The sequence below is a fragment of the Balaenoptera musculus genome, chromosome 14, assembly GCF_009873245.2.
Source record: "Balaenoptera musculus isolate JJ_BM4_2016_0621 chromosome 14, mBalMus1.pri.v3, whole genome shotgun sequence".
Classification (NCBI taxonomy): domain Eukaryota; kingdom Metazoa; phylum Chordata; class Mammalia; order Artiodactyla; family Balaenopteridae; genus Balaenoptera; species Balaenoptera musculus.
In genome coordinates, this window is record NC_045798.1 from 15,975,305 (window position 1) to 15,994,795 (window position 19,491).

General features: G+C 43.5%; 1 protein-coding gene across 6 annotated transcripts in view; it reads right to left on the reverse strand.

The window, feature by feature from the left end:
* Positions 1 to 19,491, reverse strand: part of PTPN11 (protein tyrosine phosphatase non-receptor type 11) — a 75,654-nt gene that overhangs the window by 12,065 nt on the left and 44,098 nt on the right. For 2 of the 6 annotated variants that reach the window (XM_036874386.1, XM_036874385.1), the window contains exons 7-14: positions 17,872 to 17,968; positions 15,872 to 15,949; positions 15,043 to 15,122; positions 14,758 to 14,916; positions 10,417 to 10,548; positions 6,161 to 6,327; positions 5,181 to 5,248; positions 4,529 to 4,680 (exon numbers count right to left, since the gene is read on the reverse strand). In XM_036874386.1, coding sequence (XP_036730281.1) covers positions 4,529 to 4,680; positions 5,181 to 5,248; positions 6,161 to 6,327; positions 10,417 to 10,548; positions 14,758 to 14,916; positions 15,043 to 15,122; positions 15,872 to 15,949; positions 17,872 to 17,968 — 933 coding nt within the window. The remainder of the gene's footprint in view (positions 1 to 4,528; positions 4,681 to 5,180; positions 5,249 to 6,160; positions 6,328 to 10,416; positions 10,549 to 14,757; positions 14,917 to 15,042; positions 15,123 to 15,871; positions 15,950 to 17,871; positions 17,969 to 19,491) is intronic. The other 4 variants (XM_036874390.1, XM_036874389.1, XM_036874387.1 and 1 more) reach the window with 3 other exon arrangements.

A 19,491-nucleotide genomic window follows, 5' to 3' on the forward strand; every position in this document is an offset into this window, starting at 1 on the left:
CAGGGTGCTCTGGGCTCAAATGTCAGGATTACAAACACCCTGGCTCCTTCCACATCTAATCACAGAATCTTACTGGTTCTACTCTCCCTGGGCTCACTATCAGCCCCTGCTATCCCGTCCAAACCACCATCGGTTCTCAATGACGCTGGTCCCCCTGCAGCTGCTCAAGCCTCGTGCCCACCCAGTCTTCCCTCTCAAGCCAGGGCCCTCTTTTTAAAATGACGATCTTTTTTTTTCATAAATGTATTTATTTTTTATTTATTTATTTTTGGCTGCGTTGGGTCTTCGTTGCTGCACACGAGCTTTCTCTAGTTGTGGCGAGCGGGGGCTACTCTTCGTTGCGGTGCGCGGGCTTCTCATTGTGGTGGCTTCTCTTGTTGCAGAGCACGGACTCTAGGTGCGTGGGTTTCAGTAACTGCGGCACGCGGGCTCAGTAGTTGTGGCTCGAGGTCTCTAGAGTGCAGCGTCAGTAGTTGTGGCACACGGGCTTAGCTGCTCCGCGGCATGTGGGATCTTCCCGGAGCAGGGATCGAACCTATGTCCCCTGCATTGGCAAGGGGGATTCTTAACCACTGTGCCACCAGGGAAGACCCGAGGATCTTTTTATGTCACTCCCCTGCTTCAAAATCCTCAGTGATTTCCCATTTTCCTTAGGATAAAGTTTTAAATCCTCAATATGGCCTGCAAGACCCGCCCCCTCGAAATCTGGCCTCTGCTGACTTTTCTAAGCTCACCCAACACGCCCCATGCTCTTCCTCTAACTCCTTCTACTCCATCATACGGATTTATTTCCATTTCAGGAACATGACTACTTATATTTCCGGGATCTGGCACAGTGCCTGGCACATAATACAACTGACTTTAATTAATGCAGGAATGAATAAACAAATGAACAAATGTGAAAACACCTTTTTATTCAACCAAGGAGATTATGGAAGATATGTGAAGAAGCACAAGGCTAGGGAAACAAATAAAACAGTCAGGACAAATGGAGACATGGCCTCATGCATATATGTATGTATACACACACACACACACACACACACACACACACACACACACACACACATATATGTGTGAGAGAGAGAGAGAGAGGGATTATATAGAGAGAGCTGGACAAGAGGAGTAATTAATTTGCTAATTAGCAATTCAAAGAATATTATACCAGTACAAACAAACATACCCAGTATCCACATCTTGGCTTTGAAATACCACTCTTCAATAAGAAGAATCAGGGCTCCTTAGAAAAATGGCTGGGAAAGTACAAGATGAACCTAGATCATCTTGTGGTGTCAAAAAGAGTAAGGAAGTAATCAAAAATGGGAACATATCAAAAAAACACAGGAACCAACTCGAAAAGGTTCCCACTAGGCAAATTTGGGACAGTTTAAGCAACAGAATAAGTAACAGTAATGGACTATCACCCCCTCTGGCATAAATAAATAAATAAATGAGTAAATAAATAAGGGAGATGGGAAAGCTATTCCTTATAGGAGGCTTCCAACTAATAAATGAAAAGGGAATGGTGGAAAGAGAAAATCACCATTGGGCAAACGTCACAGTGGTAATTTTTCCTGGCAAGAATCGTGAATGAATGTAAAACTGGTAGGCAAAAAGTATGATGAAAAATTGTTCATTTATATAGTTTCTTGTATCTACCTACAAAATATTACCTAAAAAGGGAAAGACAGCAACTTAACAGTAGAGAAATCAGACAGACAACACCTTAATCAAGTGATCAAAGTTAACACCGCCAGGAGTGAAACAAACCAAGAGGGAGCTCATGATGTGATGCACCAGGAAGGACACAGCATCACTTCTGCGACCGTCCTGTCAAAAATGCATGACCTGAATCTCATCAAGAGAACACATCATACAAATCCAAACTGAGGAGCATTCTACCAAGCAACTGGTCTGAACTCTTCAAAAATGTCAAGGTCATGAAAGATAAAGATTGAATACTGCTCCAGATTAAAGGAGACTAAAAATACATGACAACTAAATGCACCACGTGACCCTGAACCACACGAAGGATATTAGTAGGACAAACTGGCAAAATCTGAACACGGTCTATAGATTTGAAAATAGCTACTATATCAGTGCTGATTTCCTGATTTTGATAATTTTACTATGCTTATATAAGAGAATGTCCTTATTTCTAGGAAATACACATCAGAGTATTTGGACGCAAAGGGACATTAATGTTTGCAACCTACAAACATTTCATTTAAAAAATTATATAGGTATATATAAAGTTATTTATATATGTGTGTGTGTATATATACATATGGAGAGAGAGAATATGAATCAGTGATAAAGTAAATGTGTTAAAATGTTAACAGTCAGGAAAGGTGGGTGAAGGGAATTCCATTATACTGTTTCTGCAAATAAAAAAAAAAATTGTTTTAATTCTGAAATGGAAGTTAACAAAAGAAATCTACTTCCAAGTAAACAGCAGAGTGTGAGAAGATCCATTTATAAAGAGCTGAGAATTTTCTCAGTCTTGCTCATTTGCATTTCCTCTAGATTCCCACCTCTGTTTCTGCATTTCCTCCTTCCAATGCTGTCTGTTTCTCTACTGCCTTTTCTTTTTTTCATTTATCCCTCTGTAGCAATTCTTCCACTCCCAAAGGTCCTTAATGCTTCATAATTTTGGAAATGACTGTATTTCAAAATAATTAATTATCCTAAATGAGTTTTGTTCTTTTGCTTAATTTAAAAATCAGGTGGTTTTAATGTTCTTAAGTCTGCCACTTAAACCTTCTGCTAAAATAAAGTACTTCTTACTTTACCACTAAATCAAGTAGCAAATTCCTACACTGAATCAAACAATACAATGCAGAAAACAACATTATCACGGGATCTAATTTTTAAAAATAAATATAATCTAAGCCTACATATATTTAGGCTACATAAATCCAAAGGCTCATATACCAAATAGTAGTTCATGTGCTGACACATGTTGGCACCAAAAAAGTATAGGCTGAGTGGATGAATGCATGCATGCATTCTAGCACTCTTGGGATGGGATTACCAGGGACATTCAGTTTCTATGGTCTACATTCTGTAGACTATATTCTGTCTACATTCTACCTCTCCTACCCCTCACCTCCAATAAAAGAGCAGCAACAAAGGTTTTTTTTTTTTTTTTTTTAAGTAGTTCCTAAATCCAAATTACAACTTCAAATTCAGGGTCAGAGGGACCACATATGGTAATGGGAAGATCTGAAGTGCCAGAAAAGCTGGGAGGGAAAGTCCCTAAATTCTCCAAAACAAGAAGAAAAACCAAAGCTTCTGAGTGAAATAGAGAGCTTTCCCCCCAGCTTTTCTGAACAAGACTACATTATGTTCTTCAAGATATTCCCGAATAACTTCCCATTTGTACCAACTGTACTATACTCTCTTGTATTTATTAGGAGTCCTTCTCTTTGGGCAACTTTATGCTTTAAGTATTCCTGGCCCAAATTAATATAACTGGAAGACAAATATAAAATAGCCTACAGTAACCATCTAAACAGTTCATAGCACTTACAATCACACAAAGTCAGACTTAAAGCAGTAAAGTTCAAAACCAGTAGCTTGTTAACTATTTGACGGTACCTTTCTATACACACACTGCTTCTGAAGATGTTTTTGTACAAGGAAACAATCTAGTGAGTATTTCTTTGTGGACTGAGAACCTACTAAACTAACTAACTAACTTTGGCTAACCACGCTTTGATAACGCGGCTGCTATGCTGCTAGGCTAGAAATCTTTCAAGCAGGTGGCAGGTCCAATTTTGAGAAGCTGAGTTTTCTGGAAGGTAATAAACAGGGTAAAGCAGGCAAATACTGTTGGTGTTTAGACACTATGCAGTCTGCAGCACAGCGACGGGGCTGGGGCTGGGGCTGGGGCTGGGGCTGGGGCTGGGGCTGGGGCTGGGGCTGGGGCTGGGGCTGGGGCTGGGGCTGGGGAGGGAGATAAGCCTACGCTCCCAAAAGAGCAGCCTCCTCAATCCTCTTTAACTCAGCTTTGTGTCTGTTACGAAGAGCTTCCAATGGAAAGGCACCAATGCCACATTGTTCTTCATTATGCATGGCTTATTAAAATTGAAATTTTACTGTTTCCAACTCGACCAAATTGGTGGTTCAAACCCCCATGTGCTATTAAGAGTGAGGCGTTCATTTAAGAGATGGAATCAGGATGATTATCGCCTGGACCAAAAGTGGAACAGGCTGGAAACTTTGAGGCTTTGCGTTCTAAGCTTGCCACGTGAGCCTGGGAAAATCCCAATTTTTCTGTGGCTGTTTCCCCAATCTGTCAGGCCTGGTGCCCCTTCCTGAGCTACTCCATACTGAAAAATCAGAGCTGTGAAGTAGGGAATAATTCGTTTCCAGAGAGGCCCTTCCTGGTTGGGAACTTGTTTCTCCCTTTCAAAGAAAGACAGTTATCTATCAGAGCCTGTCCTTTTGCATGGAAGGAGAGTATAACCAAGCTGCCCAGAAAAAACCACTGAAAATACACACGCCAGCCTTCTAGGCTTGGTACCTGCTCTTCTTCAATCCTGCGCTGTAGTGTTTCAATATAATGCTGGACGGCCATATAGATGAATCGGTACTGTGCTTCTGTCTGGACCATCCCTGACCTCTGAGATCGCACCATCTGAATGGTTTTGGGAACGTCAATGTCACAGTCGACACCTACAAAGCAAACACCATGGAGTATCAGGATAAACTGCAGAGACAATGTGAAGTGGTTTAATGCACAACTGTTAGCAGACTCAGAGATAAAGCAAATTTAGTCTTTAATGTTCTAACCGAACATGTTCCAAGGGCTACAGCACTGGCCTTCTGACCAATACCAAGGATCCTAGAAATTTACAGGGTAAAGGGTCAGCAGTGAGGGGTCCCTCACGTTCCAACAGCACCGTCCCATACCATCAGCAAGGATTAGGCAGCTGCATGTTCAACAAAAGACCAGAGCAGTGGCACCCACAGCTCCTAGGCTTTGTTTTATGCCAAAAGCTCAAACAGCATCACTTCTGTTCTCTGGCAAACATACTGAAAGCTGAAGTCTCCGGCCTAGATTTTTGTGAAAATATTTTAACATTCAATTCTCTTCTACAGGCTATTTTCACTAGCACTTTCCTTCCATAAACTGAAAACAGGAACCATAGCTTCTTGTCCTCCAGATGACCTACCTTTCTCTCTGATGATGTCAATAAGAATATCAATCACAATGAACGTTCCTGTTCGGCCAATTCCAGCACTGTGGGCAGAAGGATGAAGAGCGAGGACAACTGAGTCATTCATGAGGGTTTTATAACCAAAACCAAGCTATTAATATTAACAGAAACAATGTCTGCTCTTGGGAGTGTTTATAAGATTGTCTATTTATATTTGCAAATATATTAGCAAAGAGCACAGGGCTTTGGACTCAGTCCATCCTACACTTGGAGCCCAGCTTCTCCAGCACAATGTGCCTGAGGCAACTCCCTTAACCTCTCTGACCCTCAGTTTCTTCATCTATGAAATGGGTTGTTGTGAGGATCAAATATGAGTAACAGATAAAAAGCACTGAGCTCAGATGCTGGTACAGAGCAAGTGCTCAATAAAAGGGAGCTTTTAAAGAACTGAATAAATAACGTTTCACACACATCTACTTGCATATGAAAGAGATTTCGGAAACCAGACTTTCCCCAGTATAATCATGAAATCTAAGCTTGGGTACCAGCAGCCTGCGAACTCTGGTACAGAGGCCATGGGCCTGGCTTCTAGAAGCCTGGATGGGGAGCGGTCCGAATCTTCTGAAGCAAACAAGTATATTGTCAGGGGAAAAAGTATACCTTATTTCCGTGGAAAAAGAGAACAGAAGCACAATCAAAGAGATGAATCCTAAATTACTATATTAACAAAGAAAACCAAGCAAACATTACCAGACTAAGGGCTCCTTGAGAATAAGGACTGTGTTTACCACCCTCTGCCCCACCACCCCCAGGTACACGATGGTCCCATAGGATCTAGAAGAAATGTACTTTGGGTCAAAGTGGTCCCTTAATGCCTCAAACAGAGATTAAATTTTTCCCTCAGTTAAAGAGCTGGGGATGGGCAGGTAAAAACAAGCCCCCTGGGCGTCAGGACACGGGACAGGCAGCGTCCTAGAGGTGGAAGGGTTGGTCACCTGCAGTGAACCACCACAGGCCCCGCGTCCATGATGCTCTCCTGCTTATGGTGGACCTCCTCCAGGAAGTCCAGCACGCCCCCGGGGTCACTGGGCACTCCGTGGTCCGGCCAGGTCCGAAAGTGGTATTGCCAGACCGTTCTCTCCGTATTCCCCTGGAGTAGAGCCAAGAAAAACCAGAAAAGAATTAAATAAATCAAGGGGTTGAGGAATCGTCTGGTCCCCATCTTTCCCAGATCCTACGTGAGCCAGGGGACCGGGCCCGCACAGAGCCTCCTCACACACTGTTTACAGGTCCCCTTCACGGGTTTCCCAGATCTCTCCTCCTTTTGGGTCTGGCTGAGCAATCCTGGAGGCAACCCTTGGCCTCTGTCATAAGAACCAAGATGTCTCGTACGGCTATTTGTTCTTCAGGAAACTACAGCCTGAACCAGTCTCTGAATCCTCAGCCAGGGGCAGACGAGGTCCCTGATCCTCTTCATCCAAGTGCAGCTCTACCTGGGAGGCAACTGAGGCCTCTGGGACTCAGGGCTCTCCTCCCACCGGATGAGAAAACGGGTATTCCCTCAAGCACTTGTTCCTCTTTGTCTTTTTGTACCTGGCCCTCCTCCCCTCCCCCAACACACACTTTTATTATAATATATTTAAACCTCTGTTTGGTGCAAAGCAGATAAGAAGACAGGCTTTGCAATCAGATGGGTGGATTTAGGCCCAAATCTCAGGATTCACACTCACTGCGGCCCCTGGGCATCTCTAAGCCTCAACTTCTTCATTTGCCGGTGGAGATAAGAATCTCTCAGTCACGACACCATCGTGAGGAATAAACAACCTCAATTAAACACACAGCCACTGCGCAGCAGACAGTTAAGAGACTCAGCACACCAGTGCTCTTCTGAGGACTGACATTAATAAAGGTCAACAAGGGTACCAAGACCACAAAAAACCAAAACGCATCGTGTTCTGGGTCTACCCAGATTGGATCACTGTAACAGCACTATTCGTCACTACATCTTCTTCCTACATATCTGGAGACAATCCAAGCTAAGTAACATTTTTAAAGGGGATTTAAAAAAAGAGAGAAAGAGTAACTAGAGCAGTGTCCACCACCAGTAACCTTCAGAACATCCAGGGAATCTGAACCACAATCAAGATCCTTTCTTGAATTATGTGCATTTAATCTGCTGAGTCAGAAAAAGATTTTTCTGTATGTTACCAGTGAGCTAAAAATCAGGGGGCTACCAGGGTCACAGAAAGGACAGGGAACGAGAGAGATCCAGCACCCGGAGCACCCTTGCTCCTCCTCCTTCGTAAATGGCCACTGAGGTCTCTGCTCCCACCCCTCCTTCCCAGGCAATTAGGAGACTTAAATGAGATCATGTGATAGCACTTTAGAAAACATGGAACGAGCTCTACAAAAAAGCAGATAATCTGTGACCAGCAATTCCGGAGAAATGATCGGTCCCATGTCAGCACCTGCATCCGAGGGTGCAAAACACAAACCCTAACGCCAACATTTCCCGTACCTGCTCCTCCCAAATCTCCGATAACAAGAAGATGGATGGTTTATCACTAAAACTGAAGAAAACTCCACCTGCTACTGAGAAACACCTGATGATGAGAAGATGGGTAGTTTATCACTAAACCTGAAGAAAAACCTATCTGGAATCTTTGTCTGATGTCCTCTAAATCTCTGTCTCATTTCTGCTTGACGACTCCTCTCTCAGTCTCTGCAATCGATTGACTCCACCCTCTCCCCACAACTGCACCCCCGCTGACATCAGAAGGTTGACATCCCACCCTGGACCACAACCGCCGAGGCTTCCAGCTCACTTCAGTCCCCCGACCACCTCCTGGAACTCACCAGACCACTGAGCCCCTCCTCCACCCTCCGCCTGCCTCCTCCCCCCCTCGCTGGCGGCGTGCCCAGCTCAGATTCCACGCAATCTCCTGACAGTCACTCTCCATCACAGACGTCCACTCCCTCCACCCTCTCTCCATCCACTGCACACACAAACACACACACCCCGCCCCGCCCCAGCGAAGCCCCAAGCCTGGACGAACCAAACCACCCACTTTCCCTGTTTTGTACCCAAGGAACAGAGTGTCCTTGGAGAAAACTCACACCAGGTGACTGGTATCACTGAATGTTCATCTTCACCACCTCAATGGGCACTCAGCACTGCCCAGAAATTTACTGGATTTCTTGCCTTGCTACACAATGACTATTTCATCCTTTCCTCACTTTCCTCAAACATTTCGCCTCTTCTTATTCCCTTTGAATGTCAAAGGATGGCCTTGCCTCAGGTCTGATAGAGAATTTAGAGCAAATCCCTGTCAGCTCCCCTCCCTGTATCTGTGGCCACCTTCTCCTCTTTCCCTCCTGTGGCCAAGAAGTACTATCCCCATCGATCAAAACCAACCCATCCACGATGCTCTAGATCCCATCCGCCTCCTCGTCCAGCCTCCACCCTTGCCTCCCTGGCATCCTCGCCTTGACGTCTGAAAGGCGTCTCAAACTTTACATGTCCAGCAGGTTGCGCTTCCTCCTCCCTCCCTCCTCACATCTGCTGCGGCCCTCGCCCCTCATTCACGCCATCATCAAATCCCTTCACATTTACATCCACAATTATCTCCAGTCGGTCCCCTTCTTTCCATTGCCCCTACCATCTTTTACCCAAACGATTCAAGCCCTACCATCCTGTACCTCTTCCAGCTTTTCAGACCTCTGCCACAGTGCCACCGTCCACTCAGACTCAAAACCCCACGATGTCTGATTCCTCCTCCTCCTCCAATAGCCAGACTATCCCTACACACCCTGCAGACTTCACCCCCCCCCAAGGGGTCTGTCACATCCCTCGCGTCTCTATTCTAGAGTTTATTCTGGCATTTTATATCATATTCATTTCCAAAGGAAGAAAAAAGAAGCAAAACGTGGAGAGAGGCCATCAGACCTAGACCTCTGCAGAGCCCTCCTGGTTACAGGCGTCCTGGCCACTGGAGTCACCCCATCCCACTCCTCCCTTGGGGGGCTGTAGGACACCTTCCTGGCACCTGTCTCCACACGTGTCCACTTGGCACAAAAACCGTCACGGGTCCTACACCAGCCAATGAATAAAATTTACATTTCTTTTTTTTTTTTTTTGGCCATGCCTGCGGCATGTGGGATCTTAGTTCCCCAACCAGGGATCGAACCCAGGCCCTCTACAATGGAAGCACAGGGTCCTAACCACTGGACCAAAAGGGAAGTCCCTAAAATTTACATTTCTTCATATGAGAGTTAAGGCTCTTCCCAAATTGGTCCCAACCTCTGTCAACCCAAGTTTACTCCCTCAATTCCCCACTTGCCTTCATTCCCTGTAAACCCCACTTCCTTGACGGTGGCACTTCAGAACCCTGGCTGACAACGACACTTCATCTGGGAGGCCCTCCCTCCACCATCTTCTCCCACAGAGACCCCGCCCTAAAGGCCCACCCTCTTCTGAGACGGTCTCCCTGATGCCCCGGCCGGAAGGAAGCCCAGCCTCAGCAGAACCCCAGCACCTTAGACGGGTGTGACAGCCGGTGTCTGCTCGACAGCACAGGACTTTGTATACGTGGCTTCTCTCGGCTACACGACTGCAATTCCCTGAGGACAAAGGCTATTTCGCTTACCTTTCTGTCCCCAGAGGACCTTGAGAAAGTAAGCCCCTCTCACCATGAAATTAAAATGAATCCAAATCTTGTTGGATTCAAGTTAGTCACCCCAGGGACAAACCTGAACTACACGCAATTAAAAGCTGATGCCATGGAATTTGGTCACTAAATAGGCCCCAGGGCCTTTGCACCGGCTGCTCCCTCTGCTTAGAACACTCCCCTCCTGACCCCCGGATGCTGCTCCACCTTCAGGTCTCAGCTTGCGTGGCGCCCCCTCAGAGAAGCCCTCCCTCTTTACTCCATCTCGGGTACCCAGTCACTCTCTAACACGCCATCCTGTGGCTTTCACAGCTGGAGCACAGTCGGAAAGCTTAGTTGGTTATTTACTCCTTAACCTTCCACCTCCCCAGGCTCTGTGGGGGCAGGGACTGTGCCGGTCTGGTTTGCGATGTATCAGTAGTACCTTGACGGTGCCTGGCACGTAGAAGGCGCCTGATAGATGGATGTTATTCAGTGCGTGAATGAAGGCCTGAAGGTATGCAGACAGGAGCAACCGCACGACCCTGGATTAGTGTACACCACGCGCAGTTACCAAAGTCTCTAAAGTACGACAATATACTTACTTGTCCAACCTTCGAAAGTTTAAGTTCTCTTAACGTATAGTCATGAGCAGCACTTTCTTTGACGTTCCGAACGCGCATGACCCCGTATTCTTTTAGCGCATACTCATCAGGCCAGTATTTGACACATTTACTCTGGAAGGGATCAGAGAAAAGACAGTTGATCTCTGTGAAGTCTGACATGAAAGCCGAAACCAAAAGAAAACCAACGTTCAAGTCTTCCTTGATGATCACTAACATGGAAAATGGCCTGTCTGGTATCTAACTGTTGGGTTGTGAATGAAGGAAAGAAGAATTCAAAAAGAAAAGCAGGTGTGTGGAGAACCAGGGAGAAGTGGGAAGAGAAAGCCGCTGCTGCAAAATTGTCTAATTTAAGCCACAGGTCCAAGGAGAGTCAGTGTTTGTTTATTTCTCTCGAAAGAACCAAAGAGGCAGAAAGAAGGGGACTACCCTGTGTGAAGGTGCCGTCTAGCATGCGCTCAGTCCTGAATTCCGGAGATTTGCCAGTCACTCTGCAGGGAAGGCAAGCAGGGGCTCTGGAGGTGGATGGGCTGCCCAGTGAGCCAGACTGTCTGGTTCATTTCCGTGCTGGTGTAGGAGGTCTCCCCGACTTACCTAACCCAAGTGTGAATAACTCCAGCACAGAAAGGCAGCTGATGGGGTTTTGAACCAGCTGCTTTTTCTATATCCAGATCCATCTGATACCTGCTACACACGTCACCTTCGCTTAACTGGGTGCCTGGGAACGCCAAGCCTGCAATAGCTGCTGGCTTCAGAGCAGGCAGATTGGAGAATATGGCACCAAGGGAATCATTCTGGCTGCCAAAGAGGAAGATATTTTGCTCAATGAGAGATGAGTCTGCCCATATTTGGTGATGTGTCCTGGGCAGAGAATGCCTTTGTGTCTTGTTTTTTCCTGGGAGCAGTCACCCACACCACTCACTTTCAACAACAACCAAGACACGAATATCAGCAAGAGAAATCCACCTTGTACATTAGGAAGACAGAGAAATTCACTGTTATAAAACAAGAAATCAGAGAGCAGCTGCAGACATCCCCAAAGTCAATGACTGAGGGAAAGAAAAAAAACATGGCAGGAGGAAAGGTCAACAGAAGAATTAATGGACAGTGTTTACTTTTCTGCTTGGCATGGCTTATGTGGTCTTTTATGTATTATTCTGAATTCAGCTTTCCCTCCACGATTCTGTAGATCCAAAAACCTCTTTGACAGATTTGACACAATTTTTATTATCCCCAAATAAACACTTTGACTATTAAATGTATGCAATGCTGTCACTCTCCAATCAATTCTGAGGACTGCTGGTCGCTCAAAAGAAGACAAATTAAATCACAACTCCTAACATTGTAGCTGACTCTGCATATCTGCAATCTACTGTGCCCTCCTCCCAGTTTCCCAAACTCTGATGTAAACCTTGGCAAACAAATTCTAAAATGTGAGTGCTAATACTTTAGCTCTTAAATTAAAGCCCAGGAATCAAAGGGAATTCAGAGTCTGGTTTTTCTTCTGTGCACTGGAGGGGATAACAAGCGAACAAGTTACCAGAAACGCTCGCAGGGAGACTGAAAGCCCATCATGTCCTCCTCTCCAGCAGCAGAGTACAGAGGAAGAATGAGAAAACAGACAAAGGCCGGGAGAAGGAGGTAAGGAGCGGGGGGCAGAGTGACTTGGCCCAACGTCTGTCTATTCTAGGAGTTTCTGGCAGCTCTTCTGAGAGGGACCAATCCTGATCCCTCTGAAGTGACCCGAGAACGCTCTCTTCACAGCTCCCAAGTCCTCTGAGAACAGGCGGCCTCCTACAACTGCAATCAGGCAACAGGCAGGATGGAGGGCTCAGTTTTCCTTTCCATACTTAGAGCAGGTGACACTCACCTGAAGCAGAAACTATGAAGACATTTTAACTTGTCCGTTAATTCAAGAACATCTACTGTTACTGCAGGCAGCTGCTAGCAGAAGCCTTTGTTTCACAATGACCAGACCTGGCCTCAAAGGTATTCAGAAGTGTAACAACTAGCAGTACAACAACGAAAATCTTACAAAATCACACTGCCCTTCACAACTGGTATGAAAATTACATTAGAAGGGCTAAAATCCAAAATCACCCATCTGTCTTTTTATAGGTTATGACTGCTACATTCCATGCAACTTTTACATAAACCAGTTAAAGTATATCTAAAAAAAAGAACTTTGACTAGAACACAAACAAAACAGAGAACCTTTCCATATTAAAAAATCCACAATGGATGGGTTCACTTTGGGATAACACATACAGCTGTCACTCAGTGAGATTTGTCTGCTTCTCTATAGGTGTGGGATGTTATAATTTTTAAAAACCTGAAGTGTCATGAAGAGTGCAGGGAGATGGGTACTAGGCATATGCTGCTTGGGGGGAGTGTACACTGGGACAACCACTCTAGAGGGTAGTTGGCAGAATTTATTAAAATTTGTAATATGCAAAAACAATAAATAAACAAGAAAAAATAAACAAAAAAATTTCAAAAACAGAAAAAAGATAGGAGAAAAAAAGAAAAATAAAATTAAAAAATTTTTTTTTAAAATTTATGACATGCATATCCCCTATGACCTAGCAATTCTTCTTGACATCTAACCTAGAGAAACACTTGCCACATACAAAAGCAAGAACAAGATTGTTCACTTCAGCACTGTTTATAAGAGCAAAAACTGAAACATTTAAATGCCTAATATATGACGGTTAAACAAATGGTGGTACATCCATACCATGGAATACCATGCGATTACTAAAAAGAATGAGATAGGCCAATATGTACTAACAGAAGAAGTTAGAACATATATTTACTGGGGGGAAAAAAAACCAAGATACACAATAAAGTTACTGTATGACAGCACTTTTTCATACAATACTTGTCAGAAAATAGCACTATATACTTCTATAGGTGCATGTATGTATGTAAATACATGTACATGTGCAAATGTAGGTATATAATGCCTATTATACACATGCATATGCAAATGCCAAGAAGACAGTGTCGAAGAATACACATCAAACTGATAAGAGGGTTTATGTTGGAGGAGGGAACAACTGGGTGGACGAGGGATGGTGACAAAGGTAATTTTAATTGTAAGGAGTTTGAATGTTTATCTGAATATATTGTCTGGATAGTTCAAATTAATTTTTTAAATGCTTAGAAGTCCTGAGTATAGTTCACATGACAAGTGAAATCAATGTTTATTGATTAGTCCTCTAATCCCCTGAAGGTACCAGACAGGCCTTCTTACACTCCCTTTATGACCTCTGCTTCTGGACACAATGGGGTAACAGAGACTGGATTTACTCTCCTACCTTAAACCACTAAAATGGAAAAATGAAATGACATATATAATAGGATTAGTAACAAGGACATTTAAAAAGTTATTATAAATATATTTCATATGTTCAAAAGGTACAGTAAATGATGGACATGTTAAGAAGAGAGACATAGAATATATTAAAAAGACTCAAATAAAACTTAAATGAAAAGGACAATGTCTACTGTGAAAATTACACTGGATAGGATGAACAGCAGACTCTACACTGCAGAAGAAAAGATTAACTGAAACACGTAGAGCAAAAGAAACTTATCTAACTTATCCCAGACACAGAGGGAAAAAAGTGAACTGAAAAAAAATGAAGAAAGTCTCAGGACAACTTCAAACAGCCTAATATGTGTGTAATTGGTATCCCAGGACAGGGTGGGTTGGCAGTTCATATGTGAAGAAATAGTAAACATTGTTCAAATTTGAAGAAAACTATAAACCCACAGACCCAAGAAGCTCCATGAACCCTAAGAAGAAGAAACATAAAGAAAACTACACCAAAGTACGTCATAATCAAATTTCTCCTACTCCCTTTTTCCCAGAGGGTCAGAGTAAGCTTACTGTGTTTACTCAGCTTTTTTTTTTTTTAATAAATTTATTTATTTATTTATATTTTATTTTTGGTTGTGTTGGGTCTTCGTTGCTACCCACGGGCTTTCTCTAGTTGCGGTGAGCGGGGACCACTCTTCATTGCAGTGAGCAGGCTTCTCATTGTGGTGGCTTCTCTTGTTGCGGAGCACGGGCTCTAGGTGCGCGGGCTTCAGTAGTTGCAGCACATGGGCTCCACAACGCAGGCTCAGTAGTTGTGGCGCACGGGCTTAGTTGCTCTGCGGCATGTGGGATCTTCTGGGACCAGGGCTCGAACCCGTGTGCCCTGCATTGGCAGGCGGATTCTTAACCACTGCGCCACCAGGGAAGTCCCTATTCAGTTCTTAACATGTTCAACCTGACATGTCCAATACTTCAAAAAAGTAGAGTATATAGCATACCTTTCCTCTCTCCACTTCTTTTGTTGTCATGACAATCACTCGGGAGTTCTCTTGAAACACCATCCGCCAAAAGTCATTCACGGTGTTTTGCAGGCAGCCTTGTGTGGCAATGTAACTCTTTTTGGGCTTTGAGTTGTTGCACTTGGTTTCAAATTCAGGCTAGAAATTTAGGAAGAAAATACTTCAAACATTTGAAAACTGCTTTCAGGCCATGAGGAAGGATTTAAAATACAAAAACTGGCTAGCAATATACAGTCAGAAAACACCACAAGAAACAAAGTTTACCATGATAATGTTTGCATTGATGTAATCTGAAACAGGCTCATTGGGATCACCATCGTGTAGGACAACCCTGGTGTGATCAACTGGAAGAAAAAGAGACCACGGTCACAAAGGTACTGAGACCTCTTCAGGACAAATCAGTTCAAATCAGTTCATCCTCAACGAGTCCAAGTTTTGTTCATTTCATGATAAAACAACATTAAAAACTAAATCCTAAACAATAATCTGAATATGATGCCTCATAATGCTTTCTTTAAGAGAATAAAGTAGCAATGTCAATTCCCTGGTTTTGATAATGTACTATGGATATATAGAATATTATCATTGGGAGAAGCTGGGTAAAGGGTACATGGGAACCCTCTACATATTTCTGTAACTTCTTGTGAGTCTAAAATTATTTCGAAACAAAAGGTATTTTTGTTTTTTTGGGGTTTTTTTAGAGGAAGAGTAAATTACAGGTAAATGACATGATGTCTGAGATTTGCTTCAAAATAATTCGGGGAGAGAAGAGAAGTGTATCAGAATATAGATGAATCAAGATTGGGCAGGAGTTGACAATTGTTGGAGCTGGGTGATAGGTACGTGTGGGTTCTTTATACTATTCTGTCTACTTTTGAATATATTTTAAACTTTCTGTAATAAAAAGGGTTTTCTTTTTAATGAATTAAATTAAATAGAATTAAATACAGTATCTAGACAACAGGATTCTGATGATAGTATCTACTGACCAAATTTTATACAAAAGTACATTACTGGTTTTAAAAAAATCTGAGTGTTCTACCTAAGCAACACATTTTACACTGAGAAATAGTAATAAAGTTGTATGTCTTACTAGAATAATGTTCTTTTGCTTCAGACTCCCCATCTTTAAAGAATATGATGTTAATCAGAAGAAACATCTGATTGGGATCTTTAAGGGAGGAAAGGGCAATAATATTCTATTTATCAATAGATACTTCATACCACTGTTCCCTTCATCTTTTCCTACATCCCCACATCTTACTAATGAGTACCATTTAGACCTCCTGAGCAGAAATGAAAACTTAAGACATAAAGAGGGCAATGCTTCCCCAACGTCATTAGGACCATGCTGTGGCTCAAAATGATTCTCTACAAATTCCTCATTGTCTCTCCTCAGTATTAGAAATGCCTCCACTTTCTCCCATCCTCACCTGCACACATTACAAATATCTATATGGATGTGATATACATATACACTGTGTGTGCGCACCTATGTATACAGAGAGACTATGCCACACACACACGCACACATGGGATGGGTTTACAGTATCTGACAAAATAGCTCTGACCTGAGGAGACATTAGAGCAGTGCTCTCCAATCTGATCATGCTCCCCAATAAACTTCAATAATAAAGTTTTTGAACACTGAAATATATATACAATTATAGATACACACAAGCCTTATTATTTTTTTTTTTAAAGAGCAGGTGATATACAAGCTGGCTTTTTATTTTTATTTTTTTTTATTTATTTAAACACTATTTTATTTATTTATGGCTGTGTTGGGTCCCCGTCTCTGTGCGAGGGCCTTCTCTAGCTGTGGCAAGCGGGGGCCACTCTTCATCGCGGTGCGCGGGGCCTCTCACTATCGCGGCCTCTCCAGACGCGCAGGCTCAGTAATTGTGGCTCATGGGCCCAGTTGCTCCGCGGCATGTGGGATCCTCCCAGACCAGGGCTCGAACCCGTGTCCCCTGCATTGGCAGGCAGACTCTCAACCACTGCGCCACCAGGGAAGCCCAAGCCTTATTTTTAAATTGGGTAAAAACATTATGCACGCTCTGCCATCAGGCTGCACATCAGATTTAAAATTTTCTTTCTTTCTTTTTTTTTTTTTTTTTTTTTAGATAAAGGATGTAAATCAAGAGACGTTCTAAATGTTCCTTCCCTGTCCCATAGCAGACTGTCTTACCCAGCCCACTCTGGAGACCCTGCATGAGAGCCCAGGGCTAAGAGCAGTGACTTTGGGGGCTCCAGTACCAGTTCTCCCACTCACTCCCACTTGTAACCTTGCTAAAATGGTCCCTAAAATGGGGATAATAAGAACTCCTGCTTTGTGTGCATGGGATATGGATTAAGTGAGACATGGACTCAGAGTCTGGCACAGAGACAGCACTCAGGGGAGGTGAGCTATGACAACCGTGTGCTGCCATTTCTGGGATCCTCACCCAAGGCCTACATCCTTCTGGGCCTCTTTTTCACTACAGTTCAACTCAGGCTCTACCTGGTAGCATCTGGGTGTTAAAGGAGGTACTGCTTTATGAATATCACAAGGTCTGCTTCTGAGCAAAGCATAGGCATGCACCTGAATCTCCAGTAACTCGAGCTCAAGGGATGAGGGATGTCGGAAAAGATGAAGGGAACAGTTGGAAGAACCCCCAGGAGGAGCTCGTCTGTTCCCCAGATGAGGGAACAGAGCCCCAGAGAGAAGGCATGCCGTCCCCAAGACCCAAGGGCTGGGCACTGCAAAGCAAGGACACAAGCCTGGGACCCTTGAGGCTGATGGTGAGACCCTGGGAGATGGCAAGCCTTGAGATGATCTCTCCTACGCAGACAAAATTAATTAACAGAAGGAAACAACCACACATTAAGCCTCCCAGTGGCAATTTTACTCCGTAATCAACATCACAGGAACTCAGTGAACGAGGCCATCCATCCCCAAAACAGCTGATTATTTTGGAAACTACTTACAATTAAAAGAAGCTAAGGCCTTGGATCCGCTGAGAAAGCACATGGCCCCCAGAAAAGTTACTGAGACACTGGGAATCAAAACCTCCAAGAGTGACTATTATGGAGAAATATATTGATACTTACAGGGCAGGATGTTTTTATATCTATTTTTGTTTTTATTCTCTTGCCTCTGACCCTCTTTTCGGCTGTAGAGAAGTTTGCACTCCTGTTGTTGTAGTGTCTAGAGAGAAACAAAAGTAAATATTATTATGCACCAAAAGCTTCAAAAAAAAAAGCTTGACCCAGCACTTCCACTTTAGGGAATTTATCCTAGGAAATGTTCAAGAGTCGTGGGCAATAGCTACAAGAAAGCTCACCTTAATGCGATATCAAGAGTGGCAGAAACACTGGACACAACATAAATGTCCAACCAGAAAGGGCTGCCTAAATAAACACTTTCGGTCATTCATACAAAAGATGTTCTACAGACATTTAAAGGATATCCTAGGAGAATATTTAATGCCTTGGAATGATGATCAGAGTAAGTATTAACTGAAAAGCAGGTCAAACTTCCAAAACAGTGTCTTACATAAGCCCATATGTCTGCATGCACCTGTGTATATAAGAAATGGCAGAAGGATATACACCAAAAAAGTAACGGGGATTATTTTTTTCAGAGCAGTGGGATTATGCTTTTTCTTTTTCTTTTCTTTCTTTTTTTTTTTTTAACTGTTTTTTGCCTAAATTTGCTATAATAAATAAATATTTATAAGAAGAGAAACCTTTTAAAATAACAATTATTAAGAACGAAAGCCAGTGAGCATTGGTATACAGCATCCAAATAATACATGTGATCCATGTTCTTGAGGATGTTATGACCTGCCTTTTACCACTGATTAATTCAGAGCAAGCTGAAAGTCAGTTCTCGAATTTGGATCCTGGGGGACAGTAGAAGTAGTTCTGGTACCACTAGATCATGGGCATGCAAGCTTTGTTAGCAAGGCTTTAGAGTCCTCCTATGCCTCAAACCCGTGTCAGTGCCCTGGGCAGCCAGCCTGCGTCTGCACAGACACCCGCTCCCCTATGCTCTGAGGGGACGGGGCCCCTATCCTCTCCGCAGCCAGAGGCGGAGGAGGAGAACTCTCGGGCTCCCAAAGCGAGGGGTCAGGAAGGACACCTCTGCAGGGAAAGGAGGTGGGGAACGCGATCAGGGCAAGAGCCTAAGCCAGGCAGCCACAGCGGAGCTGGCCCCAGGGGAAGAGAGGACGTGGGGACGTGGTGAGAAGCACCAGCTGCAGAAGCAGACAGGAAGGTGGACAAGCCAGGCTGAAGCATTTTCAAGGAGTAGGTTTCATTTTCAAAATTACCAGAAGTGCCTCTTCAGGGGACCCTTGGTTTCAAACAAGCCTAATTTGAATGGGAAATCACAAATGGGGCAAATCAAGAAAGTGAAAGGAAGACTAAAAGGGGGGGGGGGAAGTGTTATGTATATTTTTAATATATTTATATATGCTAAAATGATTTTCCCTTAGAGATTTCTCTACAAGGAGAGGCAGAGTCAGTATTTCATAACACAGCAGTCCTGTTATACTTCCATTTCATTTATCTGAATTTCACAGACAGATATGAAAGTCAGGAGTTTAAATTGTTAGTTTTGACTCTCAGTTTCAAAATGCAATATTTGGCCTTGACACACAGCTCATAACCAAAGTGTTTAGCCAGTGGAAACCTGGACAGAAATAAAATACAATGTATGCAGAACTC